The 15,422-nt window shown below is 48.2% G+C and overlaps 1 protein-coding gene across 2 annotated transcripts in view; it reads left to right on the top strand.

Moving 5' to 3' along the window:
* Positions 1 to 6,647: 6,647 nt before the first annotated feature.
* Positions 6,648 to 15,422, top strand: part of zc4h2 (zinc finger, C4H2 domain containing) — a 61,380-nt gene continuing 52,605 nt past the window's right edge. Inside the window, exon 1 of one of the 2 annotated variants that reach the window (XM_072505586.1) lies at positions 6,648 to 6,826. In XM_072505586.1, coding sequence (XP_072361687.1) covers positions 6,774 to 6,826 — 53 coding nt within the window. In that variant the 5' untranslated portion in view covers positions 6,648 to 6,773. Of the gene's footprint in view, positions 6,827 to 12,426; positions 12,770 to 15,422 lie in introns of those variants that run through there. The other variant, XM_072505587.1, reaches the window with a different exon arrangement.

A 15,422-nucleotide genomic window follows, 5' to 3' on the forward strand; every position in this document is an offset into this window, starting at 1 on the left:
CAGTGACCGGATGGAGTGGAGGGCATCCGGGAGGTCTTCCTGCAAGTGGGAGACTGGGAGGTTCCTGGACCGTAGGGCCAGTAGGACGGTCTTTCAGATCGTTCCGTTCTCCCTCTCTACCTGTCCGTTACCCCGGGGTTGTAACTGGTCGTCCTGCTCGAGGCGATGCCCTTGCTGAGCAGGAATTGACGCAGTTCGTCGCTCATAAAGGAGGACCCCCTATCACTGTGTATGTAAGCGGGGAACCCGAACAGTGCAAAGATGCTATGGAGGGCCTTGATGACGGTGGTTGCGGTCATGTTGGCGCAGGGGATGGTGAATGGGAACCGGGAGTACTCATCAATCACGTTCAGGAAGTACATGTTGCGGTCGGTGGAGGGGAGGGGGCCTTTGAAGTCCATGCTGAGGCGTTCAAAGGGACGGCAAGCCTTTATCAGGTGAGCTTTCTCTGGTCAGTAGAAGTGCGGTTTGCACTCCGCGCAGATTTGGCAGTCCCTGGTGGCTGTCCTGACCTCCTCGATGGAGTAGGGCAGGTTGCGGGTCTTGACAAAATGGAAAAAGCGAGTGACCCCCGGGTGGCAGAGGTCCTCGTGGAGGGCTCGGAGGTGGTCCACTTGTGCGGTGGCACATGTGCCGCGGGACAGGGCGTCAGGACAGCGAGGAGAGCGGCACCCCGTTTCATGGACGCGGGGCTGCAGACCCTCCTGTATGCGGTTGAGGAGAGGCAGGTCACCCTGTACCTCGGCCCGGGAAGGAGACTGCCAGCCACCGCTGTTCTCTGTGCCTGGAGGCAGTCAGCACCACCAGCAACTGGACCAGCTTGCAGTGCCAGAATAAAATGCACAACCTCGTCAGGGTGGCCCGGGTGAGTAGGCAACGCTGTGCCCCTGGCACTAACCTCGCCCCACACACCCGTGACCAGACCCTTCCCCCACCCGGAGTCGGGCAAACCCCAACCCTACACCACATGCCGGTACCCATATCGGCAGCTATGGCCGGATGCCCTGGCCACTGAGTCTACCAGCTACCACCCCCTGGGCTATAGGTGTCAGACTGTCTAACGCTGTTGTTTTCTGGTCCCCCCCCCCCCCCCCCCCCCGCAGAGGGCCCTGAACGTGGTCGGTAGCCCAGAGGAAAGGGAGGTTGCCAGGGTGGAGATCAAGGAAATGAGACCCTGCTTAGTTGCGGTTCCCCATGCCACATGTGTCAAACCCCCCCAACACCACCCCCACACAGGACTACCTTGTGCCAAACAGCATAAGCAGCAAGTAATAGACAGAGCGAAGCGATTGCACAATGAACGCATCAGATATAAGGGGCTGGGTTCTCCGATTCTGGGGCGTGGGAACGGTGGTGTTTTACGCCAGAAGAATTGGCGCAAAACGGCCACCGATACCCTGTGTTGCTGGGGACTAGCAGGCCGGCAGCGTAGAGCACCCGGTTGTAGCTGCTGATACGCCCCAGAGAATCGCTGGGTCCATGGCCTCGTGTGTGCATGCTGGCGGCCTGCAGTGGCTGCGCCGTGATTCTTGGCAGAGGCCGCTCGCAGACCCAGCCCGCAAAATAGTACCCCCCTTCAGCCAGCTCGCGTGCCCCGGACCGCCCCACCAGAGTGCCCCCAGCGCCGAATAATGTACCCCCTGCCCGCGGATCGGCCCACCTGAGACTGTGGCGGCACTGGACTGAGTCCGCAGCCACCACGATGAGTGTCTGACGGATGAGACCACATGTATCCCACGCTGTCGGGAACTCGGCCGGTTGGGGGCGGAGCATCGGGGAGGGGGGGGGGGGGGCGGTGCAGGCCTGAGGCAATGGCCTGAGACCGTCGATAAGTGGCGCGGCGTACTCCTAGAGTACATTGCTTTGGAGAGGGCAGAGCATTGCAAAAGCAGCGCCGCCCCCGATTTGGTTGGGAACTGTGATTCTTCGGCCATTCGTCGAACGCGATTTTGGCATCGGCGACCGGAGAATCCAGCCCAATTTCTGCAGTCCTGCCACAACCAGCCGTGAATGATGAACAATTAAACATCTCACTAGAGGAGGAGGATCCACAAAATCCCCATCTTCAATGATAGAGGAGCCCAGCACATCTGTGTAAATGATAAGCCAACAATCTTCAGCCAGAAGTGCCGAGTGGATGGGGGTCCCCAGCATCACAGATGTCAGTCTTCAGCCAATACAATTCACTCCACGTGATATCAAGAAATAGCTGAAGGCAGTGGATATTGCAAAGGCTATGGGCCCTGACAATACCCCAGCAATAATACTGAAGACTTGTGCTCCAGAACTAGCCAAGCTGTTCCAGTACAGCTACAACACTGGCATCTACCCGGCAATGTGGAAAACTGCCCAGGTGTCCTACACACAAGAAACACGACAAATCTAACCTAGCCAATTACTGCCTATCAGCCATCAAAGTGATGGAAGAAGTCATCAACAGTGTTATCAAGTGGCACTTACTCAGCAATAACCTGCTCATGGTTGCCCAATTTGGGTTCCGCCAGCGTCACCCAGCTCCTGACATCATTACAGCCTTGGTTCAAACATGGACAAAAGAGCTGAATGGCAGAGGTGAGGTGAGAGTGACTGCCCTCGACACAGGGCAGCATTTGATGGGGTATGGCATCAAGGAGCCCGAGCTAAACTGGAGTCAATGGGAATCGGGGGAAAACTCTCCACTGGTTTGACTCATACTTGGCACAAAGGAAGATGGTTGTTGTGGTTGGAGGTCAATCATCTCAGCTCCAGGACATCACTGCAGGAGTTACTCAGGGTCGTGTTCTCAGACCAACCATCTGCAGTTGCTTCATAAATAAGGTCAGAAGTGTGGATGTTTGCAGATGACTGCACAATGTTCAGCACCATTCTTGACTCCTCAGATAATGAAGAGTTGATATCAAAATGCCGCAAGTGTTGGACAATATCCAGGCTTGGGTTGACAAGTGGCAAGTTGCATTCGTGCCACACAAGTGCCAGGCAATAACCATCACCTATGAGGGACGATCTAACCACGCCCAAGAACAAGAGCAGCAGATACCTGGGAATTCCAAGTCACTCACCACTCTGACTTGGAGATATATCACTGGTCCTTCGCTGTCACTGGGACAACATTCTGGAACTCCCGTCCTAACAGCACAGTGGGCACGTTCATCGAGTAAACCCCTTTCGGTTTGTGTAGAGGGGCCTGTCATCTGCAGGTGCTCGTAAGGGGACATGCTTCCTGTCGATCACCCCCTGGACCCGGGGCATGTCAGCGATGGTGGTGAACCCCGCTGACCGGGCATCCAAATGGACTTGGCCCACAGTGAAATGGTTGTACACCCAACCGGGCATACAGGGCCTCTGTGGCGGCACGGCTGCACCTGTGCACCGATCTTTGTGAGATCCCGGACAGGTCCCCACTCAGCGTCTGGAGAGACACTGTGGTGTAAAGGTTCATGGCGGCCTTCACCTTGACGGCCACCAGGAGTGGGTGACCTCTCCCAGCCCCTCCACAATGTCAGGTGTGCCATGATCTGGCAGATATGTTGCACTGTCTCCCTACTCAACCGGAGTCTTCGACGGCATGCCTGATCCAGCATGTCTTCAAATGACAGGCGCTGCCGGTACACGCAAGGCCTCATGTGCCGCCTCCTATGCATCTCCTTCTCCTCGGCCTTTTGGGCAGCTGGTTCTCCATCCTGAGTGGCTGCCTCCTGTTCCTCTGGGGCAGGTTTTGCTGCTGCAAATTCCGCTGTTGCAGCTTCCTCCTCCTAGAGCAGCTCCACAGGGCATCTGTCATGGCTGAGGCCACTAGCAGGAAGGCCAACATTTGCAGCGGGTGAAAGACCGATATGTTAGCATGCTGCATACCCCTGTGCCCAACCTGGTCCAACGGGCTACATGGTGCCCCGGTTGGCACTGCGGACTCTTCCCCCGCATGGCAGCCCACTGTCGCGCTTCTCCCTGTCTTACTTCCTCTCTCTCTCCCTCATCATCCACAACGGCGGTTTCACGATTATTAAAAGCGCAAGTGAATCTTGCCGTCGTGTATTCGGTCCATCAGAGGCAGAAAATTGCAGAGGCCCCGGAGGTTACCTGGTCGGTCCCGCTAATGATATGCAAATGGTATTTACTGTTCGTGGGTTCTGGAACGTATCGACACTGCTGTCGAGGCGACGGAGAATTGTGATTTGGCGTGAAGTCGGCGCCTGCTATGATTTCGGCATCGGAACCGATTCTCCGCCCAATCGCGTTTCCCGATTTTGCCGTTGGCCGACGGAGAATCCCGCCCCAGAGGAGTAACTAGTATTGCTGGACATACAATAGGCAGATCAACAGTAAAGGACAGGAAATTTAGAACTAATTAGAAACAAATTAATACTTGTGACCTATCTGATAGCCGCAGCTCACTATTTCCAATCCCTTTTGGCGTAAGGTGTCTCACTGGGCTAAATTTTCAACTTGATTTCAAAGCAAATGAAAACCAGATGGCATCTATAATGGGTTGCTGTTCTAGAATCCTGGATTAATGCCCAAGTTGGAAGTCCACCCTTGTTTATGCAGCTGACTTTATGACTGGAAAAGTCGTAGACCCAGGATTTGTCCTAATTGCCTCTTGCTGTATTGGTTGCATTGTGTAGCTCCTATAAAATTATATATAATTCGCCCCAATATTAGGAGCTTTGCCATGGGGCAGCACGGTAGCACAGTGGTTAGCACTGTTGCTTCACAGCTCCAGGGTCCCAGGTTCGATTCCAGGCTTAGGTCACTGTCTGTGTGGAGTCTGCACATTCTCCCCATGTCTGCGTGGGTTTCCACCATGTGCTCTGGTTTCCTCCCACAGTCCAAAGATGTGCAGATTAGGTGGTTTGGCCATGATAAATTGCCCTTAGTGTCCAAAAAGGTTAGGTGTGTTACTGGGTTACAGGGGATAGGGTGGTGGTGTGGGCTTAAGTAGGGTGCTCTTACCAAGGGCTGGTGCAGACTCAATGGGCCAAATGGCCTCCTTCTGCACTGTAAATTCTATGATTTTCTCTGTGTTAAGAGCACAGCTGATGGTAAAATCCAGGGTAATAATAGCTTATTGTCACAAGTAGGCTTCAATGAAGTTACTGTGAAAAGCCTCTAGTCGCCTGTTCAGGGAGCACGGTACAGGGATTGAACCCGCGCTGTTCTGCATTACAAGCCACCTGTTTAGCCCACTGTGTTAAAGCAGCCCCTTCTAATCCCAGAAGGGAAACTTGAAACACTTGCCCTCAACTATATTTTGCAATTTGATACAATATGAAGAAAGATTTGAAAACCCGAGAATGATGTCCAGACATGTGATGATTTTCAAAATAAAATAAATGTTTATTAAACAATGGAATAAACAACAATAAAGTCAACTAGAAGTACACTTATCTTACACAATGGCTATGTACAGTATCCCTAGATTTACCCAGTTCGAACACCTTTATTACCCTAACTTCAGAGCAAATTCTCCCCAAACAACACCTTATCGGTTCGCAAAAACTATAAGCAAAATCCAAAAATAGTTACCACACCAGGCAATTATATGTAACCCCAACATATATAATTGCCTGTAGGACCGAACAACTAGTTGCTCAAGCAGGCTTTCTTCACAGGCACGGCTTTCTGGGAGTTCAAACAGCTATTCCTGCTGTGGGCTGATGTCTCAAAAACAGCTACCTCGCATAGGTTGAATTGTTTCTGATATACCATTCTCTCCAGAAGATCTTACATTATCTGAACTAACCCCTTCAGAAGTCAAACCTTAATTTTGTGAGTCCACTTTATGCAATGCAATGGCAAAGTTCACACCTTGTCTCCTGATTTGATCCTCTGGCATTTTACTCAAACTTTTGATGTTTTACTCCCCACTATTACCAACTTGCCTTGGGTAAACATCTGCATGCAGTGTTGCTAGGCTCATTAACATACCGAAAGGACTAGTTCCATTAACCTAGCCAAACTGTCCCTGTCATTAGACAGCTTCCATTTAAAATGGTTTTTAGAGACATATAACCAGCAGAACATATCCCCTTTACTAGATTTCCTTGATTTTTTTTTAATGTTATAACTTTTCCTGACACCTGTTACACATTTACTAATTTAAGCTGCTAAATTCCAAAACTGCTACGGGGAAGATTTACGACTAAAAAGAGCGGGATAACCACAAACCAATTCAAGCCCATATAGCAAAACGAAACTGGACCAACACAGGGGATGCCCTCATCTGAAACGATGTCAGTTAAGATTTTGGAAGTAGAGATGAAAAGACTACACTCAAAATGTAGTTTTCTCGACACCGACAGCCCAGCTTTCTACTTCTGATATTTTCCGCCTTTATTTAATATTTGCGATGTAAAAAATGTGAATTTTAATTACACGTGGCTTTGTAAAGAATGGGAGCCCCCATTCATTACTTCTAATCTCACATAAGAAGTCTCACTTCAAATCGGGCCCCACTTTGCTGATGTGTGGTTAATAAATAAGGGCTGAAAATGGAAATGCTACAAATTCACTCGTGAAAGCAGAGAGCTACATTTTCCCCACTTTCCGCGTGAAGTCCTGAAGGACAGGAAGTGAGTGAGGGAATTATATAAAGCCTGCCGGGAATGGTAGTTTGTACTGGGGGGTTTTCTTTCTGTTCAGTGCAGGAGGAACTGCAACTCCCTGCTTGCCCCCGCCGTGTGCACGCTCGCTGTGTGATGTGTGGAAGAGCGCAGGGAGAGGAGTTCTTTTGTTAGCATATTTCAGATTCTTACCGCACACCGACTGGAAGCAACATGACGGACGAGCAGGAGATAATGTGCAAACTGGAAAGCATTAAAGAAATAAGGTGAGGACGAAGTGTTTAAATGCTCCTTTAAATCATCTCTTTAGCATCCAGAGCGCGATCCGAACGATATGTGGGGCTAGATGCTTTTTGTGTCCATTCGCAATGGTGGTATCCACTCTCGATTTTCCTCTTTTAAGAAGTAGCCTTTATCAGTGTACACCGCGACTAGAATGCATTTGCAGATGTGTCAGATTGCACCCAGAGTCAATATTTAGCTCATTTACAATGATCTCACTCTCAAAACAGAACTCAGCCTGTTTCAAGTAAAGTCGTCGATCTGCTCTGCTCTCTCATCACATCTGAGCAGGTCCCAGATGTTGACAGTTCTGCGCCTGGATGTTATGGAGCATTCAGTGCTGTTTTCAACCACATTGCAAACCGCTTATTGTTACCACACGAGTACCAGAACCTTTCGGCGCTGGGCTGTATACCCTGCCACGCATACTGATTCCGTTACACAATAGAGCCCCAGAATGAGCAGAAAGCAACGTATGCTGCAGATTTATTTTTCTTTCAAAAGTCCTCCCTCGTTTTTGAAATGTGTTTACCATTCGAGAGGGGGACAATCCTTAGGCAGGTTCGGTATAGGCACTCTGAGTCACCGGAAAGTAGTAAGAATTGTCAGTGAACTTTTAACATATTGCATTCTGAGTGGTTAGCAAGAGAAAAATTATATCCTAACCAAGTCAGTTTTCAGGCCCTCGCGAGGTTGTTGTGGAGTTTTACAGTATACAGTAATGTTATTGCAGAGCCTAATGTAAAACCAGGGGTTGGATTTTTAACGCAGATTGACCTGGTGAAGGCTAAGGGAGTAACACTGTGTAACAGGAATGGAGCCCAAAGATGGACTGATGTCTAAACATGTCACTTTTCCGGCAGCTATTGCAATTTAACCAGTACCAAATGCATTGCATTTCTTTCGACTCAACTGGGGAGGTTGAGAGGGGGACACTGATGTTTGAGCAGCCGAGGGTCTTCGTAAATTTTGCCCAGGCTTGCACTCTGGAGAGGACATTCCAGTTTTCACTCTGAAGCATTAATACAATGTGGGAGATAGCAGTTATGAGTATTAAGCGAGGGCGGCACAGTGGTTAGCACTGCTGTTTCACGGCACCGAGGGCCTGGGTTCGATCTCGGCCCCGGGTCACTGTCTGTGTGGAGTTGCATATTCTCCCCCTGTCTGCATGGGTCTCATCCCCACAACCCAAAGATGTGCAGGATAGGTGGATTGGCCCCGATAAATTGCCCCTTAATTGGATATTTAAAAAAAAAGTAATAAGCCAAACCCAATTGGCACAGTGCAGTGTTTTTCAAACTTTTTTTCCCAGGACCCACTTTTACCAACCAGCTGACCTTCGCGACCCACGTCGGCCGACCTTGGCGACCCACGTCGGCCAACCTTCGCGACGCACGTCGGCCCGACCATCGCGACCCACACAGGCCAACCTTCGTGACCGACTCTGGCTGCCCTTCGTGATACACCATTATTGCTTACCTTTAATGCGACAGATGAGCTTGCTTGCTTTTCGCAATCTCACTTGCTTTGCCAGTCAATGTTACATTTCTGCTAAGGATTTCAGCTGATGACTTAAGTTCTCGCTACATTTTTGAAAAAAATCAAGAGGTTTGTCTTCGCACATGCCATGCTTAGTCTTCAAATGCCTTTTAAGTTTTGAGGATTTAAAACTTTAATTTGCCAGTACTTCCCTGCATATAAAATACATGGGCTTTGCATCCTGATGATTTGCAGTGGGACAATTAAAGCCATGCGTCAAGTAATCACCTTTATACTGCTTTGTTCCCGATTTCAGTTTCTTCTTAATGGGTTGTTCACCAGAGGCACCAGAGGCCCTGGAGCTCTGTACAGAGAAAACACTAGTACTGCTTTGTCCAGCCATGGAGTCTCCTGCACAGTTCTTCCCAGGAGATTCATTTGTGAGATTCTGCCCTGTTTGTGGCATTTACAAAACAATCCAGCTTCAGTTCTTCAAATAGTCCTGTTCCTTGCTTGCTGCCAGCTACAAACTGGAGCAATTTTTCCACTGATTTTGCGCCCAAAGCGTGAGTTCAGTGTACATGCCGGGCCCGTGGCATGTCCTGTGCCGCCGCTTTTGGCGGAAAGATTCCATCGTTTGTATTTAAAAGCTGGTCGCAGCGGCATTCTCAATTTCAGCTGGTTGCAGCCAGCTTTGTTTTTTCTGACTTTGAAACTTTATTTCCAACACCTGGGTCTGGATTCTCCGCACCACGACGCCGAAAACGCAGAGAATCCAGTTTCCCGCATGAAATCGGGACCGGTGGCAGTTCAACGATTCTCCTACCCCCACCCCCGAAAAGCGGCGTACTCCGCTAATTATCCGCCACCAGAGGCCATTGCCTGAGGCCCGCCTCGCTATTCTCCGCCCCTGACCGGCCGGATTCCCGACAGTGTGGACCACTCATGGTCCTACTATTCGGGTTCCTCGCGAGGCGGCTGCAGACTCAGTACGCGGCCGGCACAGTCAGGGGCGGGCCAATCGGAGGGCAGGGTGACCTCATTCGGGACTGGGTTATTTTTGAGCGGCAGTCCGGATCGGGCGCGTGGCCGATCGGGGGGCATTTCTGCGGCCTGAGTCCGCCTTGGAGCATGGCGGGGATGCTGGAGGCTGCCACCGTATGCATGCGCAGCATTTGACCTGGAAGCACGGGGCCGTGTCGGCAGCTGGAGCTGCGAGCTCCACGACAGCTGCTTGCTACCCCCCTGCAAGGCTGTGAATCTGTGGCCTTTTGATGCTAGTTTTTCTGGCGTAAAAGACCTCAGTTTTCATGATGGCGTGGGGACATAGTCCCTGAAACGGAGAATCCAGCCGCTGATTTTTCCAAGTTCATGACTTTTTACGACTGAAATTTAAAGCAATTTCAGTTGAACATGCACATCCTTATATTTACACACAAACTTTGTTGTATCGATAAAAGAACAATCTTGTTTTTACTTTACAAACTTTGACTTTAGATGAGATGAAGTAGCTTATCAAACACACACAATGTCACAATATTTCTTATTGGTTTCACTGCATTGCTATCCAAACACCCAAGTCATCTCCTTCTCCATTCTCACAAAAAGCACTTACTACCTGGTTTCCATGGAGTTGTGACACAAAGTGATGACAGGGTAGGTTTCTTCCAGTGTTGACATATGTCAGCCATATTGACTGGCCTCATTTGATCGGTATTCCTTGCTGACAAACCTGGCCTGGCTTCCCGCTCACTGTCCAATAACTGTTACTGTCGATAGATGCATCCACCCGAGTCACAAACTGCTGACCGCTTCCCGACCCATACTTCACATGGTGGGAGTGTAAACGGACATTGTGACGGCCGTTGAGCAGCTTGACCACGGAGCCGCAGGTCACATACTGCCGATCGGTGGCGGGGGACGAGCCAAGCAGCACGCAGAGAGTGAGCACCAGAGCGGAGCTCTAAGCTGGGGCCACCATCGTTAGGACCGCGCGCCCACCTGGCCACCTATCAGCCCCTGTCCCTTCCGGCGGGTGATGACCAGTACACAGCCCAGTCTCGGCCCCCCCCCCCCCCCCCCCGCCCCCTCGAACGCCGCAGCCAATCTGGGACTGCCCGCGGCCGGCGTTCTTAAAAGCCGATTGCGGCCGTTGGGCACTTCTTCTCGCAATCAGGAGCGCCGCGACCGATCGCTCTGCGACCCTCCCGACCTCGGCCCGCGACCCACCCGTGGGCTGTGTCCCTGAGTTTGAAAAACCCTGGCATAGAGAACATTTGCTACAAGCTAACTCTGATGGTGGGATTGACCATCATGTTTCACTGGTCAGCCACTGCCAACCTCAAGCCAAGCAGCTCTCCAACTATTAAGGTGCTTAATAGCCCATATTCCACCTGCTTTAATAGGTGGTTGGAGCTTAGAGTCTGTGCTCAACAAGTGGGCAGTATCCATTGCACCAGGCAAACAAATGAAAAGAAAGAAGATGCAAACTTGTTGATTTGTAAACTGGAACATCTGGACCATGTGCAAGGACTGACAGAGGAGTTGATGATGCTCAATAATGTACGCAAGACAGCCATGATCAATATGGAATCTGAGGGTTGAACATTGACATAGCTTTCCTATGAGAGATCAGGCTTTACTGAGGGCCCATCACTAAAAAAAAAACATTACAAGTTCATCTAGCAGGGGAAGAATTCAGAGGAAATGCATGAGCAAGGTGTAGGCTTCGCTGTAAGGAACGTGCAATTCTCAATGATAGAACCTCCCACAAATATTTCAGAAAATGTTCCCTGCAACTGCTTCGCATCTCAAACAGTTAAACTCATGATTATCTATTCTTCAATGCTGTGTTCTACTACAGAGGCAAAACACCAGTCCTATGAGGTGCTTGTAATTAATATTAGCAGAATCCCTAAGACAGAACTTCTTTCCCTACTGAGGGATTTCAACACAAGAGTAGATGCGAACCATGAGGCATGGATCTCCTGCCTTGGACATCATGGGTTGGGAAAGATAAACGAGAATGGATAGAGGCTACTTCAACTTTGCTGCTACCACAAGCTTTGTGTAACTAGCACATTCATTCAGAACAAACCGTGCAGAAAAATATCCTGGAGACATCCAAGATCAGGGCAGTGGATCCGATCGTCACCAGACATGACTCTCTGAACAGTATTCTGAACACCCACAGCTACACAGCACCAACTGTGATACAGGTCATTCCCAGGGTTAGAATGCAACCCTTGAAGTTTTTTCATTCTAAGCAGAAATGTTTCCCGGGTATCAATGTCAGCCATACTACCAACCCAGATAAAAGACAACAGTTCCTCAGCTTGGTTGAACAGGTGCTCTCTGACATACCACAACAGAGACCAGAGCGAAATGGAACTTGCATGGAGATGCCATCTACACTACCACACTCTCCACATATGGGAAGCATGAGCAGAAAATTGCTGAGGCTAACATACTGTGATAGAACTGTCATTGAAGCCAAGCAGCTCATCCTCATGAATTGCAAGTGAGATCCAAATTAATAAGGTTTGTGACATTTTCACATCAATAAAAGACTCTGAATTCACTAAGAGCCATTTGAAGTAATGTTGAAATATTGCTTGCACCAATGAATACTGGTTATAATTTTTCAGAACATCCAAATGTCCTTTGACGGTGGGAATGTATGAAGTGATCAAAAAGGCAACAGGTCCATCAGCCAAGAAAACTGCTCCATTGAAAACAAATGCAGGGGAGGCCATCACTAAACAGTTGGAGAAATGGGTGGAACACTAATTTGAGTTCTACTCTTGGGAGAACACTGTCACTGAGGAAGCTCTGGACACCATAGAAAGCTTGCCGGTCATGACAGAGCTGGATACTTACAGTACAACAAAGCTATTGACTCGCTTGCCGTGGGCAATGCTCCAGGTGCTGATGCCATTCCAGCTGAACCCATAAGCACGGGAATCTGGCACTCTTGTAGCAGCTGCACAAACCTCACTGCCTCTGCTGGAGGGAGCGGGGAATGCATCAGGATATGTGATGTGCAAAGATTGTACAAGATAAAGGTGACTGCAGTGATTACAACAACTGTGGTGGCAGCTTCCTGCTGAGCACCTATCCCAGATCTGCAATTGCCACAATCTTCACAATCAGGCAGCTGCAAGAGAAATACTGTGAACAAAGGGGACCACTATATACTACATTCATCAATCTCACCAAGACATTTGACCACGTGGGTCTATTAAAACTGCTGGAGAAAATTGTCTGCCTGCTGAAGTTGCTCAAAAAGAGCTCCTCTTTCCACAACAACATGATGGATAAAGTCAACCATGATAGGGCAACATTGGAATCCTTTGGGACCCTCAGTGGGGTCAAAGAGCGATGCTTAATGCAAAATTGACCGCCATGGAGCAAATCAATGTCTTTTGAGATGGAAGGCTGTCACTGAGGTAATATCTTTAGGAACACTTCTCTACAGAAAGTTCATCACTGATAAATTGACGAGGCAAAACATGTCAGACAAGTTAACTGATTGAATGGTGATTGGTAATTTGCTGAAGCTTTAGTTGATATTACATGGGTGGCATTGATCATGAGTAATTTGGGACAGTGCAGTTTCTGATATACTGTTGCAGTCTGAGTATGATCTTGATATAACAAATTCACATGACCGTGATGAGGTGAAAATACGATATATTTTATTGATGTGAAAATGTCACAAACCTTATTAATACTAAGTTCCAGGGACAGGATGTTAAGTATGACGGGGTTTTCCTTCCTGCCATCCAAGGAGATTGCCACCGATGTTCCTATTTTGGGGTAGAACAGATAACCAATTTATCAAATGAACTGAACGACAAATTAAAGGGGCAAGCCCATAAAGGGACGCTGCCTTAAATAGAAATCAAATCACCAATGAAACTTGAAACATCAAATCAAAATGAGTTGCCGCCGAAACTGGCTGCCCTGTAACCAATTATTGCTTTAATGAGTGTTAATTAATTGGAGTTGGGACTTCCTTCCCTCACTTGGGAGGAAGTCTCACCTCTAGCCCCAGCAGTGCCAGAACCTGCAGTGCATAGGACTGAGACTGCAAGCAGTCACCAGATTCTAAGTCCAGGGAGTACAAGACCAGGCAAGTGCGGAGGTCTCAGGGCAGGGAGGGAAGATGACCTTTTGAGGGGGTGGGGGGAGGCACCCGATTGTTGGAAGCTGTTGATAGAGATGACACCTGTCTACCTGAGGCCTGAGCAGTGCCACTTTTTCTGGCTCCCCTTCCAGTGTCCCTGAGCTCCTCTCGCCAGCCTGAAAATTGAGGCTGAGCTGGAAATAGCCTTTAGGTGGTCATTAATTGCCCACTTTAGAGCCTCAACTGGGGAAAGAGCTGGCCAGCAGAGAGGCTGGGGTGGGCAGGTGCACAGTGGGAAAGCCATGTAAAAAGTTTCAGCGAGGGCAGCACAGTGGCACAGTGGTTAGCATTGCTGCCTACGGTGCTGAGGACCCGGGCTCGAATCCCGGCCCTGGGTCACTGTCCGTGTGGAGTTTGCACATTCTCCCCGTATCTGCGTGGGTTTCACCCCCACAACCCAAAAAAAAGATGTGAAGGATAGGTGGATTGGCCACGCTAAAATTGCCCCTTAATTCGAAAAAATAATTGGGTACTCTAAATTTATTTTAAAAAATAAAAAGTTTCAGCTCCTCACCAGCCTACGAACAGACCGGTGGGGAAATGTGAAATTCTGCCTAGGTTTCAGAGATATGTTTGTACTGTAATACTATTTGCCCGCAATTTGGAGAACCTGCATACGGTGGAGCTAACTTTTTTATTGCCCCCTTCCAGTCACTCATTCCTTGCTATTTATATTATAAAAATGTTTGTAACTTTAACCGTCTTGGTAGGCTTTCAGAATTTACTGAGAAAGTAGGAGCTTTATTTAGTCGTTCCCTCTCTCTGCATGAATATGAAAATACTTTTTCTTCCACAATGAATTTACAGTTCTGATTCTGTCACAGGGCAATAGCCAAGAGATTTTTGTCCCCATTGTTGAATGCTTCACCAGGTGATTATTTGCCATGGTCTAGGGCAGGTCAAGAAACTGACTAACCTCCATTATGATACCCAAGGGTGGTATCAAAGCAGCTTGTAACTGAATCCTCGGCACAAAACGTTCCTTTCTGAGCAATAGAAAAGAACCCTCAAACCAAACAATACTGTAATCTATTTAATGGCTTCAACCTAAAACACTGGAATAAATGAAATCATGTTTTCCATTGCCGTTTATATTTTATAGTTAGTATTTGTAAATTTTATGCCAGTTCGCAGTAATCTGTAGTTTCACAGGAGCCAGAACTCCCCAGATCTCCAGACAGAAGGGTAGTTTTATAGGAGGAAAGCGTATTATAGGCACTTCTAACATTTAATGACCAAAAGGCTTGTTTCCAGAATTTTGTAACTTTTCCCCATTTATAAAAAATGATTTTGGATATATAAACTAATCTGAGTGAAGAAAGAAAATAGTGAATGAGAATAACCAATCACAATGACTTTCAGTCTCATGGCTGGGTGATGCACGAGCTGTGACACCCTGAGGTCACTCTTTCAACTGCAGTTCCTTTGAGGGATGTGATGCAAAAAATATTGGTTGATCTTAAAATTACCAATTTTATTTTTTAATGACTTGCTTGGCAAATTTTAATTTTTGTCCCAACATCGAATCTGTTGGAAAGGAAGGTGCCAAATTCTTGAGATTATTAAAGTAAAATTGATTAGGTGCCTCTATATCAAAAGGGTAAAGCCACTAGCAGCCTCAATAAAAGGAAAAAATAAACAAAGCCATTCAGATGAGAATATGCAGGATGCAATTCTTGCAATAATAGGACTTGCCTGCCAATACTTACTGCCTTAACTCACAGCCATTTGGTTCAGGAGCTGAATGGTTTGTCCGTCAGCACCGGGAGAAGATGGTAAAAAATTGAAACAAAAGAAAAACTTAAGATTTAACTTTGCGGCCTGTGTAATGTCACCTTTTTTTCTCATTGTGAAAACCTCAATGAAGCTCTAGATGTCCACCAGCATCTGTAAAACCTTGACTTATGACAGGA

Source organism: Scyliorhinus torazame, chromosome 5, assembly GCF_047496885.1.
Source record: "Scyliorhinus torazame isolate Kashiwa2021f chromosome 5, sScyTor2.1, whole genome shotgun sequence".
Taxonomy (NCBI): Eukaryota; Metazoa; Chordata; class Chondrichthyes; order Carcharhiniformes; family Scyliorhinidae; genus Scyliorhinus; species Scyliorhinus torazame.